Here is a 21,790-nt window from a genome sequence, read left to right on the forward strand (position 1 = left end):
TTTTCCTTTCTGTTTGACCATCGTCTCGGTTTTCTGCAGCTGCATGTCCTAAGGGTCCTTCAGATCTGCTCATGTGTCTCTATCCTTTACTGCCACGGTCCTAGTAGAAGTCACTTCACACTACTGATGCTGAGGCTTAGTCATTGAATCACCTGAACATCTTTGTTTTTAACAAACGATTGACTGTAATGTAAATATGATCAGAAGGTGAAAGTAGACTGCAGCAAAATGGTGATAAGTTGAGATCTTCTGATTGAGATATCCCCAAATTTAGACAGTAGTTTGTGTAGGATTGAGGAATCCAATGATAGTGACTTGAAAGAATACTTAAGCACCTGGAACCAGCTGGGGAACTAAGAGCAATTTGATCAAGTGCAAACATGATAAACTTCAAATTGTACATTCCCCTTTCCTTAACACCCATTCCCTTTTTTCAGTAATACATGCTTGTTTCTTGTGATGGTGGTTTTCTGAGAGCCTTGGTGAAAGAAAAGTCTGTTACTGGAAACCTTTGGAATCTTATTGCTGATAATATTATAAGTAAAACAGTAGCTTCATGATCAGGTGAGCCCATATTCTAAAAGTTTTCTTTACTTTTTACAACTCATTTTTACCCTAAAGCAACATCAAAAATAGCCTTCATGGTACAGATGCTTTTTCTTTTGAATGTTTCATCTCCAGACCAAGCCAGTTGTTTCAGTGATGTTGGGGAGGTGCCATTTCATGTAGTCAGAGGCTATGTAAATTTTAAGTAGGAAAAGAATTATCTAGGTTGAAGGAAGAGCAAATGCAAAGGGTCTGAAGAGAAAGGAGTTTGGCTTACTGAAAGAACAGCAGGCTAGTTGGACTAGAGGTGGCAGAAGGAGGAAACTCATGAAAAGTGGTAAAGTCAGAGTACCAGGCACCTGATCTTTTTGACCTTGGAAAGCATGGGAAGGAGTTCAGATTTTATTCTGAGAGTGATAAAAATCCACTGAAAGTTTTTGAGCAGGGACATTTCATGATCTGGCTGCTATGTGGCCTATTTTTTTTTTTTTTAATGATTAATAAAAGTTTTTGTTGCTTTATATCTACTATTTTTCTCTCTCCAAATGAGAGTTTTTATTGTAATTAGCCCATTTTTGCTTCAGAATTATATATTGGATGTGTTGAAGAGAGGGGCAGATCAACTGACTCTTAGATCTGTGGAGAAGAAACATGTCTCAAAGAAGAGAAATACACAGGCCATTTGGAGATCCAGGACGTTAAGCTGGATGCATCACTGGTATGGTACTTAAAGTTGCCTCACTTGGAAATGGATTGATTGTATTCTTGGTGTGGTTAGAAAGGATAAAAGGAATAACTGATGACCTGAAATATGTGCTTCTCTACATCTTCAGGCTTCCCCTGGGGGTAGGTTGAGGCCACAAGACTAATTCTAGCCAGATGATTTGAGGGGTCGTGGTGTGTTTCCTGTTTGGGGAAGGCATTTAAGAACCAGTGTGCCTCCTTTGTCTCTTGCTCTGCTGAGGATTTTTTGAAGTCCATGGAAAACGTGTAACACAGTGGAGGAAGACCACCTGAACTTCTTCAGACTTCACTTGAGTAAGAAATAAACCTTTATGTTAAGGTGCTTTGGGGGCTTTATTTATCTCGTTTTCTTTCAGCAACATATTTTAACATGATCTAAGTTGTAATCATTTTCCTGAATCATTTTAGAGCGTTGATTTAATTTTGGCCAGTGAAAGCAATTAGAAAGTGAATGACTATTTGTACAATTTGTGTTAGTAGACCATTAATCTGTTCCCATCCTCACTAAATAAATCCTAAACTTTAAAGAGTATCTGTCTAAAGAAGCAGGACTTTGTTAGCTGTCTTAGGTTGTTTATGTGACTTTGTCTAACACTGAGTACAGGAAAGAGTCATGCCGGATATAAAGCTGAAGATTTTTAAGTTTACTGCCATATCCCCAATGGCAATCCCTGGGGATGAATGAAATGTATTCAGACTTTATCATATGAAGGCTCATATGTCATGTCAGAAAGTTTAAACTTTATTCTAATGATTATAAAAATCCATGAATGGCAACGGAGATGCCATGATCAGATTTACATTGTTGAGTGCTTATTTTATTAACCAATATTAAGGAGACTCCAGGATGAGCAAGACAGACAAGTTACCTGCTTTCAGGGAGCTTTTATTCTAGTTCACGGAGAGAATGTTCAATAAACAACTAAAGCAGAGAGTTGCAAGTTACATACCTGGGTGGTCAATGACATCTCAAGACAGCTTTTGAGATGAAATCCAAGTGTCAGTAGGCAACCAGTCATGTGAAAACTAGAGGAAAGTACATTCCAGGAAGAGGGAACAGTCTTCTGGTAGACTTTTGGTATTCCTATCTGACTTGTTTATTCTTGGCACACAGGAGGACACTCTTCTCCACCATCTTGCAGGTGGGTGGGGTTATGGACAAGTTCTGGAAAATGGACTGTGAGAGGAAGTGATATAAATAATTTTCAGACTGATAGAAGACCCTATAGTACCCTCTTCATCTGCCATAGCAAACATGGATAAAGCCGCATATTGAGATGATAGAACCTCGAGACTGAGGCAGCCTGAATTACCGAGTCCTTTCATGGACAAGTTAGTTCATGGACAAAAATTACCTAGCCCTTCTGGATACTTTGTGTGACTTGGGGATTGTGTCTTACCGTGGCATAATCTAGCCCCATCCTGTCTAATGCAGGCCCTGAGCTGGGAACAAGCTTTATGGGGTTACAGGAAGAGCTAGAGGAACAGAACAGGAGGACAGTGAGCATGGGGAGAACATCAGAAGCCAGATCACATAAGATTTGCGAAACCAAGGTAAGGAGATTTTACTTTATTCTAAATATGAGAGGAAATAATTGAAGGGTTTTAAGTGGGAGGTGGTATTTTATAATTTACAATTCTAAAAGATTACACTGAGAACTACACAGGGAACTGATTAGGGAGGAGGAAGGCAAAACAGAAAGGAGGAAAGCCAACTGGAGACCATCCGTCTTTGTGAGCTATTGTTTGGATCAGGGTGGTGGTAGTGAGGATGAAAAGAAGTGGACAAACTTTACATATGTTTTGCAGGAGACCAAAAGGACTTCCTAGTGGGTTAAACAGTGGGTGGGAGAACGGAATCAGTAAAAAAGAGTAATTTGGGAGCTTAAATCTGGAGAGGTGTTAATGTAGACAAGCCTGGGAAAAGGGCAAGTCTTGGAGGCCTGGGGAAGCTGTATCACATTTGCAGTGACTGTTAGACCTCCAAGTGGGGAAGTTGACTGGGGACTTAAATATATGAATATAGTTTTAAGGAAGAATCAGGTTTAGAGTGTAAAATTTGTGTAGAAATTATTTTGCCTTGACATTGTGGGGCTCATAGTAAATGAGCTTCATCTAATGAATACATGTTATACCCCAGAGTTGTAGGACATAATTTTTTTTTCAAACATGTTTAGAAAATTTCTAAAAGTTGACTATACATTGGGCCAGAAAACAATTTTGGTCAAAGACAGGCAGATCTCTGATTTCAAGTTAGGAAACAAAAAGATAATTAGAAAAAAAAAATGCATATATATAGAACATTAGAATCATGTTTCTAAATATCATGTGGTTCAAAGTGGCTTAAAATAAAAATTTGAGATTCTTTAGACCAGGACAAAAATAAAAATAATAAAAATCAAAGCATGAGAGATGCAGCTAAAGTAGGACTTGGAGAGAAATTTATAGCTTTAAATTCTAATATTAGAAAAGAAGAAAGTCTTATGAACTACTAAAAAGCCAATATGTAAAGTTATAAAAATAATAGTATAGTAAGGATGGATAACATTTATAAAGGAAGAAAATAAGAGTTGACCTGAGATAAATAGACTGACAGGTATTTCTCCAGGAAAAATGAGTTTATTTGGAATCACCTGAGAATTGCATTTCAGGGTCTGAAACTGGTGGGCCACATGCATGTCCTACCTGGCAAGGGAAGGAGAACAATTTTATAGAGAGGAAAAGGATGTTGGGAGGGCTGGAGTCCATGGCTTTTCATCGGGCTGAGTCTTTGCCAGAAAAGAAGAGGGGTCGTTCTGTTGGTCTCTGCCAGCACTGTAAAGCATGCGAGCTCCCCATTCTGGTCTCCTGACTCTGTGTAACTGAGGTTTATTAAATTTTTTACAGAATGTAAGGTTGAAATTTAATAAACTAGAAAACATGCAATATAGAAGATCAACTAAGCCAAAAGTTGGCTTAATTGATAAACTTTTGGTAAAATTGGATCAAATAAACAAAGAACAAATAAGCATGATTAGCATTTTATTTCCAACAAAAATTTATTTCAAAAACAAAGCTGAAATAAAGACTTGTTCAGATATATGAAAACTGAATGAATTCATTACTACCAGACATACACTCTAATAAATGTAAAAAAGTCTTTCAGCCAGGATGGAAATGATACCAGATGGAAATCTGAATATAAACAAAGTAATGACGAGCTCCAGTAGTACATGATCAAATAAATTCTTTACTCATATTTAATTCTTTTATGAGAATATTGATGGTTTAACCAATAATAAAAATAATACAGCATGTGGTATATAAGAGATGTAGAAATAAAAAGTATGACAATAACCCAAAAGCCAGGAGGAGAGAAATGAATTTATAAGGCTCTTAGATTATATGTGAAATGTTATCACTTGAAGACAGACTGGTAAATATTTATACTACAAATTCTGAAGTAACCTCTGAAACAGAGTTATGCAAAGATGTCTCCTGTCCTTCAGGGCGATAGCCTTATATGGTATGTGTGTTCTCTCAGTCTCTTCAGTCTGCGACTCTTTGAGACCCTAAGGGCTATAGCCCGTCAGGCTCCTCTGTCCGTGGGATTCTCCAGGCAAGAATACTGGAGTGGGTTGCCATGTCCTCCTCCAGGGGATCAAACCTCGCATCTCCTGTGTCTAATGCACTGAAGGCGGTTTCTTTACCAACTGAGCCACTTGGCGAAGCCACAGCCTTACATTATTAGGCTGGAAACTGTAGTTCTCCAGACTGGGCCCCAGCACATAATCTGCAAAACAAAAACAGTCTTTAAGTTGTTTTCTTAAAGTTGCCAGCCTTCTGATCATTGGCTGTCAGCACCACAAGCAAAGGGCTTTGAAACTATAGTTTTCTTAGGCAGGTCTTCTAGCTTCACTAATCTCAGTCTAAGGAAGGAAGTCAATAGAAAACTTCATGTCTGTAGTCCAGAGCAGTCCTTTCAAGTACATATGGAATCTTCAATGACGAAGTATAATTTCCACTGGGCAGATCGGACGTTAATTTAAATGTTGTTTACCCTTTAGCGCTATAGAGTACTCTTCATTTTCATTTGTATTTGCTAAGTAAATGAATGTTTGGTTATGTGGAATCAGTAAATGAATCACAGAAAGGGGAGGGCCCCTGAGGCTCCCCACTACAACCCCCACATTCCCGCCTCACCATGGTTAGAAATCTGTCCTCACAGAGCTTGTCCTGTGATTGGGCTGCTTTTGCCTTGCTTCTTCTGCAGTATATCATGACACTTGGCTACTTTTGCTTTTCTGAATTTTTTTTAAAATTGGAGTTTAGTTGCTTTACAGTATTATGTTAATTTCTGCTATACAGCAAAGTGAATCAGCTCTATGTATACGTAGACCCCCTCTTTTTTGTATTTCCTTTGCATTTAGGTCACCACAGAGCACTCAGTAGAGCTCCCTGTGCTATACAGTCCGTTCTCATTAGTTATCTGTTTTCTACATAGTAGTATTTATGTATCAATCCCAATCTCCCAGTCCATCCCACCTGTTTAACCCCTTGGCAGCCATACATGTGTTTTGTTCTCTATGTCTGTGTCTCTCTTTCGGCTTTACAAATAAGTTCACCTATACCATTTTTCTAGATTCCACATATATGTGTTAATATATGATATTCATTTTTCTCTTTCTGATTTACTTAACTCTGTATGACAGTCTAGATCAGATCCATCCACATCTCTGCATATGGCACAGTTTTGTCCCTTTTATGGCTGAGTAGTATTCCATTGTGTTTATGTACCACATATCTATTCCTCTGTTGATGGATGTTTAGGTTGCTTCCATGTCCTGGCTATTGTAAGTGGTGCTGCAATGAGCATTGGGGTACATGTGTCTCTTTTAATTATAGTTTTCTCTGGGCATATGCCCAGGAGGAGGATTTCTAGTTCATATTATCATTCTATTTTTAGTTTTTTAAGGAATCTCCATACTATTCTCCATGGTGGCTATATCAATTTACATTCCCACCAACAGTGTACAGTTTTTTGTCACTTTTAACTTGATCTCAATTCACAAAATTATCTGAACTCACTTCTAATACCTTGCTCATAAATCTTACTGTGCTTTCTGCACAAACCTTTCATGTGCAAATCTATCACTCCTCACCCCCCACAATAACTAAAAGATACATTCATTACTTCACTACTTCAATTATTTACCCAGTGTTAGGGTCCCTTCTCTGAAGAAATTCTGGACAGACATTTGAAAGACTAAAGAAGTGGAGAAAATGTAGTTAGACAACTTTTAGTCTCTTTTCAAAAGGCTTCAATTTACTGCCTCCTCTAGAGAAATTTACTTTCCTTCTCAGTCAATAAGATACAAATAATAATATTTTCAAATACTAACCCATATGGTTGAATATGTTGTTCTGTTTCTCTACTTGGTAAATTATTATGGTTCATAGAAATATTTTATGCCAGCTTTCTTTAAGAAAATTTTAAAAATGCCATAATCCCACCTAATATTTAAATAGGTTAGGGTTTCACAAATAAAATTACTTTGTTTTTTGCATGAATGAATGGACAGAAAGGAACATGAAAAACATCTCCAATTTCAAGTGTTATATACCTTGTTCTCTACCCCTAACTTTGAGAACAGTGCCTGGGGGTGGAGGTTGAGGTGGGAGACAGGGCAACTGAAATTTAGAGTGGAGAAAAAAGTGAGAGAGAGTCTGGGCTCTGGTCCTCCTCTGACATTTCTTCATTGGCTCCTCAAATCACCCCTTGAATGCTGTCGTCCTAAAGATTCTACTCTGGGACAGCTTGACTTGCAACTCAGTGTACATTTCTGGGGAAGTCTCCTTGGTTTGGTGGAGCTTCCACCCTTGTGCAGTGACACCCAACTCTATAACTCTGGCTCAGACATTGCTCATGAGTATAAAACTTGTGTTTCGCAGTTGCCAGTGGACATACCTATCTGACTATCTCTCCCATAGAGCAAGAGTTGGCAAACCTGTGATCGAGGTCTGTCCTGATGCCCATTCTTAACACAGCCTTCCAGCTAAAAATGCTTTTTAATTTTTAAATGAGTATTTCACAACATGTGAAAATTATGTGAGATTCAAATTTCATTATCCATAAATTAAGTGTTCTCGGACCATAGCAATGCTCATTGGATTGACTGTAGCTGATTTCCTGCTACCGTGGCCAAGTTGAGTGGTTAAGTCTAGTTGTGGCAGACACCATATGGTCCACAAAGCCTAAAACATTTTCTCTCTGGGCCTTTATAGAAAAAGTTTGTTGATCTCTACTGTGGTGTGATGCTGTGTGACTCCCCAAGCTACATCATAAAAGTTGTTGCTGCTTTTACTCTGTTGATTGGAATACTCAACTTGGAAGCCTTCAGTTATCACACGCTGAGCCCTTCTTGAATTCTAGACCCACGTAGACCATGAGCAATAATAAAATGATTGTTGTTGCTGAACCAGTACATTTTGGAATGATTTGTTACACAGCAGTAGGTAACTTAAACACTGCCTTTACTTTTTATTACTACAGCCAGCCTCTCTTTGCTCCCTCTTGATCATTGTGTTATCATTTCCAATCATCCATTCCCTCCCCTAAAGAGAACTTTGCATCATCATCCTTTGTTGTGCCTTCCATTGTTTGGCTTGGCCACCTGGCTTGCTTGGGTCAGTGGAGATGTGAGTGGATGTGGCTTCTAAGAAGAAGCTTTTAGAGATATGCCGTCTGCCATGAGAATAAAGCATCTCCTGGAGGCTCTGGTGGTCTGCCTGAGTCTTAAAATAGGGAGATGTGGGGTCTGCACACTGTCCACCTACAACCTTGGGTCGAACCTCAGAGACGCAGAGCTGCTGAATCCCTGCTGGTCCATTGCTGATATGTAACATGAATGACAATAACCTTCCTTGTTGCAAACCACTGAGAGTTTGAAGTGTCTTGTTCCTCAGCCTGACTGTAGTAAAATGAGCTTCTACTATGTGCCAAGACCCTGAGCATATACAAAGTACATTTCAATGGCTTTGCTGTGGTCCCTCATCTCCTGCCATCACTTGACAGTCTCTCCCTATTGCTTCTATGTTTCTGTGTGCTTTAGACACCCTATTTTCTCTCCCTGGAATGCCCCTGGCTACCTTTCAAATTACACATGCTCCTCACAACTTCATGTCATCTCCTTTGTGGTGGTTCCCCCAACATTCCCTAACAGTCTTGCCTAGCACATTCTCCAGCAGTTGTTCATATGCCAGTGAACACTTATCTTTGTGTGGTGATACCTCTTTCTGAGTCTGTGTCCCCCTCTAGACTGCCATCCTCCTAAGGACAGGAAGAGTATCTCTTCCATGTATGCATAAGTCCCGACCCTTGCACAAAGCCTAGCACTGAGAGTACTTGAGGAACATTTGTTAAACTGTGACCACAGACAGGGAGTCCTGAGGGTGAGGGACTGGATTTAAGTTTGGGGAAAACCTTCTGTTTGGAAATCTCTCCTTTCTTGCCTCTAGCATTTCCCCGCAGAACAAATCAAATTCAAATAACTGTCAAGAGCAAGCTTAAAGGGTGAAGGAGTCATGGATAAGTTTGGGGGTTGGTTTTATATATATGAGGCTTGGTTTGTTTGCTAGTTTGTTTATTTTAGTACTATCATACCAGCCGTCATGTCCTTCCCCTTTAGTAGTTTCCTTGTCCTCAAATCCCCCAACCAGTGAGTTCCAGGCAACCACCCAATTGACAATATCCTAGCGCTCCTTTCAGAGAACTCCCTGGGTCTCTGCTGGTGCAGATGTTTCTGAGGCACCGCCACCCGCTTTGGGGGCCTCTGTCAGAGCTGGGGCCGCTTTCTGAGAGAAGACAGTTGAGAGAGTCTAGTGTTGCTCAGCACCCCCAGGGAGGGGCGGAGGTAAAGGGTGGGGCCTCCCTGCCCTTCCGTGCCCACAGCACACAGCGTGGAGCACGGCACCTTTCACTTGATTGATAAGAACTGCTGGTCAACAGAAGTGGATTGTCCCGAAAGTGTGATCAGGACACATTTAGGTGAGACTAATTTTCCACGCGTAACAACCAGTAAGAAAGGAACAGCGTAACTATCAGTGATTGGGAGTATGATTTGTTATGTGCTTGTGTTACTTGACTATAACTCTGGCTCTGCCTCTAGCTAGCTCTCTGGGCCTCAGCAAAATGAGTGGTTTGGAAGTAACTGAGAGCTAATGTTCCCTTAAACCTCTGAGATTCTAAGATTTCATAATGGATTTAGCAGCTGCAGGGTTTTGATGATGTGCCCAGAAACACACACCACAATTGGATCGAGATTGTGAAAGTGCCGATCTTTAAATAAGGATGAGTAGGGGAACTGATGAGACTTTGGTGAGGATGAAATAACATGCTGGATGTGAGCGTGCTTTGGGAATGTCTGTGCATCTTGCGTGGTGTGCTTGCTGCCCACATTGAAGAGTGAAACGCTGCATTCAGTAGCTTGCTATTTCCTTAACAGAATTAGTGATTAATTCATACTAATGATAGCCCACAAAGAGAAACAGCTGAAAGCAGGTTCTGTTGAAAGAGGGTATAAAGAATAGAATGATCCTCACATTATTCATGGTCTTCTGCCCTGTATTTGCTTCGTGAATCAGTGGTTGTCATCACCATCTGATCAGTCTGCGAGTTAGAAACCCAGTGCTCCTCTGGACCCACCCTCTGCTGCACTTCCACTCCCAGGGCTGCTGCTCAGCCAGACCTCCTTGGTCCAAGCTGCCATTGCCTCTTGCCTGGACTTCACCATTCGTCTGTTCCACCCACACCCCTCTTTGCCCTGGCCCATCTCCCTCAGTCTCTTCCCTACTCTTCAAAGCAGATGGAGTGCCTCCCCTGCTCACATCCCTTCTGTGGCTCCCCCCTGGCCCTGGGACAAAAACACAGATTCTCACTACACCATGTGCACTGTACAGCCCCTTTGTCCTCTAGGCTCTATAGCTAGTCAGGCTTTCTTCAGTGCAAGCTCCCTCCTGCCACAGGGCCTTTGCTCAGGCAGTCCTACACCTAATATATCTCCCACTAAGTCTCCTCCTTAAGAACTCCTATTCATCTTTCAAGAAGCTCATTTCCTCAGGAAAGCTTTCCCCGAGCTCCCTGACTGATTGCACTCACTCATGGCTTCCTGTGCGCCCTTTACATTTATTTGTGTGATTATTTGATAAATCATAAACTGTACTTCCATGAGATCAGGAACTGTGATGATTTTTGTTCATCATTTGAATTTCCAGCACCTAGCAAAGTAAGAGCTCAATAAATATTTTTTTAAATAAATGAATAATATTAAGCATTGCCTTCTTCTCCTAGTCCTCCCCCGAGTCCCGAGTATACCAGGACCAGAATACGTCATGTTATTAGACCAGTTTTCCTTGTTAACAACCACCACAAGGGGCACTGAGGTCATTTTATACTTGGCATTGCAGGTAACTTGAGTGCAGAGTGAACACTGAAGGGGAAATGGAAAGGGCTGTAGATGAAATAAGACATACCTGGAGCCCCTGGTGTCCAGAAGTCATTCTGCGTGTTTGTCTATGAAGGGCCTGTGTGGACAGAGGGTATATCCACCCGTTGGTCCCTGAGCAATATGGGCCCTTCCAGTTCTGAAAAACAACAGAAGGGAAATTCAGGAAGCCAGTGCCTAAATCACATAATCTGGAAGTGACCAGAAAAATCATGGGCATGGCTTAAATTGTATCCATGGGGGTTAAGCAAAATCAGCCTACTCAAAAGAATTATTAAGGCAACTAAGAGAAAGAGATCAGAGTTGGTTTTTGCTGTACCTTTAAAGTCCTGCTTCTTCAATAGAATGATTATATTTGTGTCTGGCATTTTTTATCTTTATGTCTCTATGTGAAAGACACACCTTCTCGACCTCTCAGTTTCATTCAGGACAGTAGACCAACCTTTCCTTCTTTCTTTAGCTTTAGGAATACTCCTTTCTGGTTTTCCCTAGACTCTTGGTTCTCCTTTTCAGTGTCCTTTGCTAGCTTCTCCTCTGCTGACCTGCTAACGTGTATCCCTGGGCTTGAACCTCAGCCCCTTTATCTTCTCTGGGTGATCTCACCCGGAAATGTGGCTCTAACTGCAATCTGTTAACTGAAGGGCTCCCAAATTTATATCTCTGACTTCGACCTCTCTGCTAACTCCAGACTTGCATAACCAAAAAGAAAAAAACAACCACACACACACAAACATTCTCAACATCTATCTCTATTTGGATGTAGTGCTGGCTACTTGCCCATCTGTCCTGTGCCCTGAAAGGCCAACGATTATGTGAAGTGTGAAGCATCACCAAGCTGTGTTTCCCAACAGGAGGCACTGGCATCAGATAGGAAAGTCTGAGGGGAGGAGTTTGAGCAGGTATTCCCTTGTCTTCTGCTTTGCTTGCTCACCAGCTGCCGTTATCCTTTCTGGCTTCTGATAAGCCCGCTCTTCTTCCCCTTGTCCCGTTAGGCCTGGAGCTGGTTGCAGGCACTGTTCCGTGCTGTGGCTTATCCAGGAAGCTTCCCTACCACTGGTTGGTCTCCTTGCCCCCACTCTTATAACAGTCCCTCTACTCAGCTCTCCTCAAGGCTCCAGTTTGAATGTGTGTCTGATTTTTGCCTGACTAATGGAAATGGATATCTACTACACTTCTCAAACTTAACACAGCCTAAATAAGACTCCCCTCCCTCCTAAACCTCACAGTTCTCCCATCACAGTACAGTACGTGGCACCAGCCTGCATCCCCTTACAGCCGAGACCCTAAGACTCAGTTCTACTGTAAAATGCCAGCATCTTGCTGAGGCCACATGATTTTTGTATGAAGGTTCTTCATCTGTGACTCTCATCTTTAACAACTACAATTGTAGTTGTAACAGTTAGAAGTCTGGGGCTTGTCCTGGATGCTGTTTAGTCCCTTTGAAATGGGAATTTCCTACCATTTCTCACTACCTTTTGAACCCTTCAATGACATAATCTTATTCATCTTTGTCTCATCGCCCAGAGCAGTATTTGAAATACAATAGATGACCAAAATAGGTATGCTGGATTTTTTAGTTAATAATGTTTGTTAGATTTCAGTCTATTTAAAAGGGCCCTTTTTGTTCTTGTATATCTAAACTTTTAATAGAAGTGTAAAACATATCTGATTTGTGTGATCTTAACTTAGCTAAAAGTCATTCTTTTTCAACCTTAGTGTTCTAGAGCTTTTAACTCAAATTATTCTCAAGTGCAAGGGATGAGGATTAACTAGGAATGTTTTTGGCTTTTGAGTTGTTTTTGAGCTGAATTAAGTCCACAAAACTACTGGGAGACTTTTACATGACCAGCTGTTATGTGACCCTGTAGAAGGAAATGTGCATTTGAAAAAAAAAGGACAAATTATAAACAGTAAACATGCTGGGAGGTCAAACTGAGAATGGGGAGAGAAAGACTGGGAATAGGAGGGCTGAGACAAGGGACTATTCCACACTAGCTCTGAAGTAGCTAAGCATTTTTCCTGATGTCTTTAAAAGAAATGTTAGCCGTTTGGGGGAAGAGCTGATTGTGGCTATTTATGAACGTCACGTTGCTAGGTGACACCACAGGGATGAGCACCATGCTAACCTATCACTGATTTGCAGAACTAGCAATGAAGAGATATACGGGGGTGGGAGACAGCATCTCGGAAGGAATGCAGAGGCATGGGGACACGAAGGGTGTGGAGTACATGAATCAGCTTTAAAAAAACCTTCATTTTCCCCTCTCCATTCCTGTAAAATGATCTGTGCAGGATCTTAGGCCCAACCTTTCCCCTGCTTTCTCATTCGGGGGCCCTTTTGTTGCCAGCAGCCTTTTCCTCTCTTATGACATTTGGCCTCCTCTGGGAGAACACCAGCTCTGCTTCCTGCAAAAGCCAAGTCGGGAAATCACCAGGGAGGAAACCCAGGAGTCAGGCTCCCCATGCGGCTCATCTGAGAACGGGCATTTCTTCTCCCTGTGCATGCGTGGCGTGGGAATGTGTGGGAGGCCAAGGGCCCTGCCTGAGTGGAAGCCGGGGCGCGAGAAGGATGCTGTGTGTGTGCTGCAACGTGATGAGGGTGCCTTCCGAGCAGCTGATCACCTGCCATTTAAACACAGTTTTTAGCCACTGAAATCATAGTGACCTGAAGCAAAGCCAATCACTGTTTTGAAAGGGGCTCCTCATGTTTAGTTCATGCAGCTGGCCGGAATCAGTGAAGAGCCACCCCTGGGATATTAGCCAGCATCCTGGGGCTGGAAGAATTTATGAATGCTTTGGGGCAGGGTGGTGTGTGTGCTTGTATTTTGTAGGCCTCTGTTTCCTGAGGTTACTCCCACCTTAGGGACACAGGTTTAAGGATAATCGCAAGGTGCATTATCGCACTTGCTGGAACTAGGAATGCCTTATCACTGGGACTGCAGTGAGTCTTCTGCACCTCCTAGTGGCCACAAGTTTGTGCAAATTAGGTCCCCTGTTCCTCCTGCTGCAGCCCCTGCTCCTTGGGAGAATGGGGTTGGTGCTGTTCTCTCTCATCTGGTTTCCCCTGCTTTTGCTTGTGGTATGTGGAGTGCACTTAACAGCTCCATTCCAGGTCTCCAAATTAGAGAAGAGGTTATCCTCAGTGATTCTAGTTCTTGAATGTGATCCCTGTCAAGAGCCCTCTGTTAGTCATCTTTATGCAAATTTTTAAAGGATGATTTCTCATCATGAATAACAAAACGGCTTCTGAGTGAAACATTAAAAAAAACCATATCTTTCTTCTTCCTGCTGATGCCCCTGCCCTCCAAGGCAAATGACTTGGTAAGAGAGAACAGGGCTGGGCTTTTGTCCCCATTTGTCCTCAGACTGGTTGGTGCTCCATGAACACTCTATGTGGAGGCCTTGTATTTGAGACAGCACCCTAATTTTGAGATAAAAAGATGTGTTGTCATTAAAAATTTCAAGCCTATTCAAAGAAAATGGAATAAGAATAAACATTCAATATGCAAAACACCCATCTTCAACCATTTTCAGCTCAGAACTAATCTTACATATATATACTTTAACTTTCTCTCCCACATCAAGTTTTCTAAAGAAAATTCTAAAAGGATTGTAAACATCTGTAAACATTTCAGCATGTATCTCTAAAAGATAAGGACTCCTATAAAACTATAAGCAATACCATTATCACAGTTAAAAACAGTTAATAGTAATTCCTTAATATCAACTAATATCCAAACTGACTTTTTTTTTTTTTTTGACGATAAACGCATATCATCATTTATTTAATGTTTAAGCTCTTGCACTAGATTCTTACAAGCTGGTGAACACTGACAAATTATTTCTCCCACAGAACTATAACCACTTGTTCCCGGACAGTATAAATATATGGTTGAGCTAACGTTAATACACATCACCATTTTATCAATTACATAATAAAACAAATTGTCAAGTATCCAAATATTAAGTTACACAGCTCAAAAGGTATATAAAATATTAAATGTCTGCTCAATTCATTAGCAGAAACCCACTTTTTTTTTTCCGAGAGGCTGGGAATCACACTTCAAACAAAACTAAGTCGGTAAACAACTTCAGTAAGTATGAAAAAAAATTACAAGAATTTCAGAAATTTTGATTAAGAATTATTTTAGTTACAGTAACAAAGTATTTCTACCTTTTAAAAAAATATTTACTAAATTAAAGCGCATATTCTACATGTTCTGCACAAGACAAAGGCAACATTTTACTAAAAATACTTAATAGCCCCCTCCCATTCTTTTTTCAGGCCCTCCCTGTAAGTTGCACCCCAAAGTGCAAACATTAAAATGAACTGTAAGGCTTTTGTCTGGAGACATTAAAGACATGTGCTTCTGTACAATGTAGATTTTCAAAATGGAGGCCTTCTACAACATAAAATGAGATTTATAGAAAGATATTAAATAATCACTGTAAGACTTGGTTAATTAAAAAGGGAGCAAATCTGATGTATACTGGTATGAATGTGGGAGATGTAAACATATTGTGAGCAAACAAACCTCATAGGCCCTACTATGTTTGAAATGATGCAAGGAATAAACCACATAAGGTCCAGAGTGTTCATAGTTCCTGGGATTTGTTCTATATGATACTAAAAATATACAAGTATTGTGCTGGGTATTTTGGCACCTAGTCTTTCTAAATTTCTTACGTATTGGTAAGATTCTGGCATGGAAACAGATTTAATGACATGACTCAATACTGCATGATTTCAGGAAAGGTCAACTGGTACAAATTATAAGCACATATTAATGCTGAACAGCAAGAATTCTTTACTAGTATTCAAATAGGTTGATCATAACCTGAACAGAGACTGCAATTCTGCCAGGCCTGTGGCCTGGTAAAACTGCTTTTCAACACTCCTATGGAAGCTTCATCAGACTTATTCACCAAGTCAACTGGGCTATCTGCTATGTATGACAAATTCCATCGTGTCTCAGGTTCCACTTCCAAGCAATGGCATCATGCACCCTGGTTTTACTGAACGCAACAGTTGTTTCTATGCCCATTGGAGTCTTTGAAGCGCAGCCACATTTTAGGACGATACTTCTCCAAATACAAAAGTTGCTTGCTGTTAAAAGCTCCTCGTCGCTTTTGTCTTATGAACTGTACTGCATCTTCATATTTCATTCCACCTTCAATTAATGCTAGGGCAACAAGCACTGGAGCTCTGCCAAGGCCTGCAACACAATGAACAGCAATACAACAACCAGGGTCTTCACGAAACTTAATCTTCACAAGACTTAACCAATCATCAACAATTTGGTTAGATGGTGGTGCGCCATCATCAAAAGGCCAATCGAGAACATGGATGCCTTCTTTCTCCACAAGAGTAGTGTCATAAGTTGCTTCACATACTCTTACGATTGTGGTAACTCCATACTTCTTAAGTTCCTCTATAAATTTGCTTAACGTTGCATTAGTTGGGTTGTATGTAATAAGAAATCTCATGTTCCTGTACGTAACTTCCACAGGAGCTGGGCGGTTCATTCGAGCCATGTTAATTTAGTTAAAAAACACTCAATAGGGATATGAAAGAATTTAAAAAATTGAATACAGAAATGATGCAAAGAAACGCAGTCAACTTCAATATACTCCACTTGAAATTCTCAGTGCTTTTAAGTATGAAGTTGGGAGTAATGAATGAATGAACCTCTTAACAAGAAGCAGCAATTCTTCAGTCCAGTAATACTGAGGCAATAGAAAGGAAGTGCACTGAGGTTTACCCCATCCAGATCAGAACTCTTGTAAAAAAATGCTCTGTGGATTTCAATTCAACTCTTCTGTGTCCAGGTTAACCAGTCTTACGGGGGCTTCTTGGTTGAGCAGTAATGAATTTCTGCAGTTCACTTGTCTGCATAGAGGTCGTGCTGTGCCTGGCAGTAATCTCCACTGCCCTTCAGAAACTCCATAAATGTGTGACCGAGAACACCACAGAACTGAGGAATATGTCTACTCATTGAAGATTGTGGCCTAACCATACAGCCGGTCCCGAGGCGGAGGCGGCGGCGGGGCAGGGGCGGTGGCGGGCGTCGTGCGGCGGCGGCGGCGGCTTCGCGGGCGTTGGCGGCGGCACCGGAGTCCCCAAACTGACATTTATATTTTCTTGTATGTCTCATAATTTTTAACAGTTTGCTTATTTGAATCAGGACCCAAATAAAGTCCATACATTGTGATTAGTTGTTATGTCTCAAGTCTTGATTTCATTTCCTTTTTCTGCCTTGCAATTTATTGTTCAAGAAATGGGGTGGTTTGTTTTGTAGTTTCCCACAATCTGGATTTTACTGCTCACATCTCTGTGTATATAACATCTCCCAGTATATACTTGGTACTTTCTGTAAATTGGAAATTGACTCAAAAGTCATGGTCTGATGCAGGGTTTTGTTTTGCCATTTTTGGTGAGATGACTTCATGGGTGCTGGGTTATGCTTCTATTAGGAGATGCATAATATGTTGTTGCTTTTCTTCCTTTTTGTGATATTATCAGCTGTTAGTGTTCTGTCTGGTACCATTAATTCATCAGAGGTTGCAAAATAATGCTTTTCTAACTCCTTTGTTCTTTCTTCATTTATGAAGTGAGATTCTCAATAAAAGGGAAGTTCTTTCAACAACTGTTTGCTTACCCTGAAGCCCAGGTCATAAAAGACAGGCAAGATAATGTTTGATTTTTTTCCCTTCACTTACCAATTTTCAAAATAATAAGGTGGTTTCCTAGAATCCTTCTGAAGCAGAATTTTTTTTCTTTGAAGGATAAGGGTTTTGTTTTGTTTTGTTTGAGTATTTTTTAATCCAGAGACTCTCGGATTTAACATATTTGACATGCTTTAATCCTTTGCACATCATTTTCTTTATTAATGTTCCCATTATCCTATTTTTGGTTAGTGGAAGCTGAAGCAGTTTGGCTTCCCCAATATTGTCCTGCTGGTAGTGGTGGTATACTCATTTATTTATTCACTCATCAAAGTCATCAAACTTTCCCCCTCTGGTTTTAGCATCCCTTTCTAAATTGTTGGCATTCAACCAGAGGTGAAGCTTTCTCTTTCCCACATTAGTTTATTATTTATTTCATTATGTAATGTGAAATTTTTTTTCATGAAAAATTGACCTTTGTTTTTATAAAATGTCTGTCATTATTTCTAGCATCATTTTTTCTTTAAGTATTTTTATTTGATTTTACTATAGTCATTCCAGCTCACTTGTGAGTGCTACTTGCATATTTTTTTATCTTTTAAGTTTCAATCTTTTTAACTTGTCTCTAAAGTTTAGCTCCTAAAGATGATATAGTTTAATTTTATTCATTTTTTGTCCAGTATAACAATCTTTACTATTTGACTGGAATACACTTCATGTAAGTGTAATAATGCAATATTTTTCCATAGATGACTGGCTAGTTTCACTTAGCACTATCCCAGTGCCATCCATGTTGCTGCATATGGCAGAATTTTCTTCCTTTTTTTTAAGATTTTTAAAATTTATCTTTTATTGAAGTATAATTGGCTTACAATGTGTTAATTTATGCTATGCAGCAAAGTAATTCAGTTATACATATATACATTCTTCTTTAATTTTCCTTCTTATTATATTCAGTTCAGTTTAGTCGCTCAGTCGTGTCTGACTCTGTGACTCCATGAATCGCAGCACGCTAGGCCTCCCTGTCCATCACCAACTACCGGAGTTTACTCAAACTCATGTCCATCAAGTCGGTGATGCCATCCAGCCATCTCATCCTCTGTCGTCCCCTTTTCCTCCTGACTCAATCCCTCCCAGCATCAGGATCTTTTCCAATGAGTCAACTCTTCACATGAGGTGGCCAAAATATTGGAGTTTCAGCTTCAGCATCAGTCCTTCCAATGAACACCCAGGACTGATCTCCTTTAGGATGGACTGGTTGGATCTCCTTGCAGTCCAAGGGACTCTCAAGAGTCTTCTCCAACACCACAGTTCAAAAGCATCAATTTTTCGGTGCTCAGCTTTCTTCACAGTCCACCTCTCACATCCATACATGACCACTGGAAAAACCATAACCTTGACCAGACAGACCTTTGTTGGTAAAGTAATGTCTCTGCTTTTGAATATGCTGTCTAGGTTGGTCATAACTTTCCTTCCAAGGAGTAAGCGTCTTTTAATTTCATGGCTGCAATCACGATCTGCAGTGATTTTGGAGCCCCCCAAAACAAAGTCTGACACTGTTTCCACTGTTTCCCCATCTATTCCCATGAAGTGATGGGACCAGATGCCGTGATCTTAGTTTTCTGAATGTTGAACTTTAAGCCAACTTTTTCACTCTCCTCTTCCACTTTCATCAAAAGGCTTTTTAGTTCCTCTTCACTTTCTGCCATAAGGGTGGTGTCATATGCATATCTGAGGTTATTGATATTTCTCCCGGCAATCTTGATTCCAGTTTGTGCTTCTTCCAGCCCAACGTTTCTCATGATATACTCCGCATATAAGTTAAATAAGCAGGGTGACAATATATAGCCTTGACGTACTCCTTTTCCTATTTGGAACCAGTCTGTTGTTCCATGTCCAGTTCTAACTCTTGCTTCCTGACCTGCATATAGGTTTCTCAAGAGGTGGGTCAGGTGGTCTGGTATTCCCATCTCTTTCAGAATTTTCCACAGTTTATTGTGATCCACACAGTCAAAGGCTTTGGCATAGTCAATAGAGCAGAAATAGATGTTTTTCTGGAACTCTCTTGCTTTTTTGATGATCCAGCAGATGTTGACAATTTGATCTCTGGTTCCTCTGCCTTTTCTAAAACCAGCTTAAACATCTGGAAGTTCACGGTTCACATATTGCTGAAGCCTGGCTTGGAGAACTTTGAGCATTACTTTACTAACTTGTGAGATGAGTGCAATTGTGCAGTAGTTTGAACATTCTTTGGGATTGCCTTTCTTTGGGATTGGAATGAAAACTGACCTTTTCCAGTCCTGTGGCCACTGCTGCATATAGCTTTCTGTGCTATACAATAGGATCTTGTTATTTATCCATTCCATATATAATAGCTTACATCTACTAACCCCAAACTCCCCCTCCATCCCTCCCCCATTCCCTTCCCCCTTGGCAACCACAAGTCTGTGAGTCTGCCTCTGTTTCAGACACAGGTTCATTTGTGTCATATTTTAGATTCCACATATGAGTGATATCATATGGTATATGTGTTCCTTACTCCGACTTATTTCACTTAGTATGATAATCTCTAGTTGCATCCATGTTGCTACAAATGGCATTTTTTCCTTCTTTTTATGGCTAAGCATTCCATTGTGTATATGTTTACCACATATTCTTTATCCATTCATCTGTTGACGGACTTTTAGTTTTTTTCCCTGTCTTTGCTATTGTGAATAGTGCTGCTATGATCATAGGGGTGCATGTATCTTTTCAGATTATAGTTTTGTCTGGGTTTTGTCTCTTTGCCCAGGATAGTGGGATTGCTGGAGTGGGATTGCTGGATCATATGGTAATTCTGTTTTTAGTTTCCTTAGGAACCTTCATACTGTTTTCCACAGTGGTTATACAAGCTTACATTCACACCAACAATGTAGCAATCACATTTTAATTTCTTTTGTTTAATTTTTCTAGTTTATAAATGGAGAAGTAGTTCTGAAACAACCTAGTCTACCAAAACTGGAAGCAGAATTCCATTGAAAGGAAATATGAAGTATGAGATCTGTTTAATGAAAGATGATGTGAACCAAGTTTGCTGATGTTTCCTTTGATGCCATATTAGTTATTTTTCGCTCAAAAGCAGATTAAAAAATTAACATTCTTATTCTATTTCAATAAAGTAAAAGGTGGTATTTAACAGTAATCAAGGAAAAACTTTTAAGAAATTTGTGCTATGGAGAATTTTGAAAAGGAATGTCTGAAAAACATTTCCATCATCTCAAAACTTTGTTGTCGCACATAATATCAGGTTGACTCTTGTAAAATCTCTCATTTGCACACCTGTTAAAAACTAGAACTCACAGCTTTCTAACCTATTTAAATGTTCTAGCTAAAAAAAAAACATTTCAGTGCGTCTTGAAGTCATTTGTTAAAAATACAAAAATACGACATTTTCCAACTGTTTGCCCAACAGCAGCAGAAATGGAAATTTGCTAACCAGATTTCTCTCTTCTCCCCAAAAACCCTTTGTAAATTGGTAGATGAAATTTAAATAATATGAACCGTAGTTTAGTAAACATAGCCAATAATGCACTTCTTTCATTTGGATTACATATCTTTGTGAATTTTTTTCTAGTTATAGCTTCTGTAAAAATCAAGTAAAAAAGCTGAATTTAGGATCAGATATTTGAAGCATATTCAGTAATGTTCAAATTTATTTCTTAATGAAATAAAAGTGATTTTGTATTGTTTTAAAAAATGTTATTTTGAAATATTGTTATTTTATCCTTTTTAAATATGTCATTTAGAATGCACATGATATATAAATATTGCAGTATTATAGCTTATAAGTAAACTTACATATATTAGGAGCAATGCTCAAAAGTGTTCACTGATGGGTTTGTGAACAAAAAGTTTGGATGCTACTGCTCTAGAGAATATATCAGAGGCAGTGCACATACTAAAAAATTCAGTGTTTATATTTCAAAGACAAAACAAACTGTTAAAAAGGAAAACAAACAGCTGGGTTAGCATTCCTCTGAATTGCAGAGCCAGGAGGAAGTTGGAGTTTCTGCTTCAAATTACTTCTCTTCTTTGTTTTAGACAAGCAACATGGTTTCCACAAAGCTCTCCTGCGGTTGGAGACATTGCCAGCCATTGCTGTGTGGTGGTTAGGAGCACAAATTTTGAGTCCTGGTAAAACCGTGTAAACTCAAGGAAGTTATAGAAGCTCTGCATACCTCATTTATCTGTAGCAGGAGCCAGTAGCAGTTCAGTTGTGAAGTCGTGTCCAACTCTTTGAGACCCCATGGACTGTAGCACACCAGGCTCCTGTCCTTCCACTATCTCCTGGAGTTTGCTCAGACTTATGTCCA

The 21,790-nt window shown here is 39.9% G+C and overlaps 1 protein-coding gene across 1 annotated transcript; it reads right to left on the bottom strand.

The window, feature by feature from the left end:
• Window positions 1-14,516: 14,516 nt before the first annotated feature.
• Window positions 14,517-16,875, bottom strand: LOC122443360 (protein tyrosine phosphatase type IVA 1-like). The gene has a single exon (XM_043471424.1). It carries the CDS (start codon window positions 16,305-16,307, stop codon window positions 15,786-15,788), a length of 522 nt encoding a protein of 173 aa, XP_043327359.1. The 5' UTR covers window positions 16,308-16,875; the 3' UTR covers window positions 14,517-15,785.
• Between the last annotated feature and the right edge of the window lie 4,915 nt (window positions 16,876-21,790).

This window comes from Cervus canadensis, chromosome 6, assembly GCF_019320065.1.
Source record: "Cervus canadensis isolate Bull #8, Minnesota chromosome 6, ASM1932006v1, whole genome shotgun sequence".
Lineage (NCBI taxonomy): Eukaryota > Metazoa > Chordata > Mammalia > Artiodactyla > Cervidae > Cervus > Cervus canadensis.

What these genes read in the sequence shown, in the direction of transcription:
- LOC122443360 (XM_043471424.1), bottom strand. Translation starts at nt 16,307, where the DNA reads ATGGCTCGAATGAACCGCCCAGCTCCTGTGGAAGTTACGTACAGGAAC.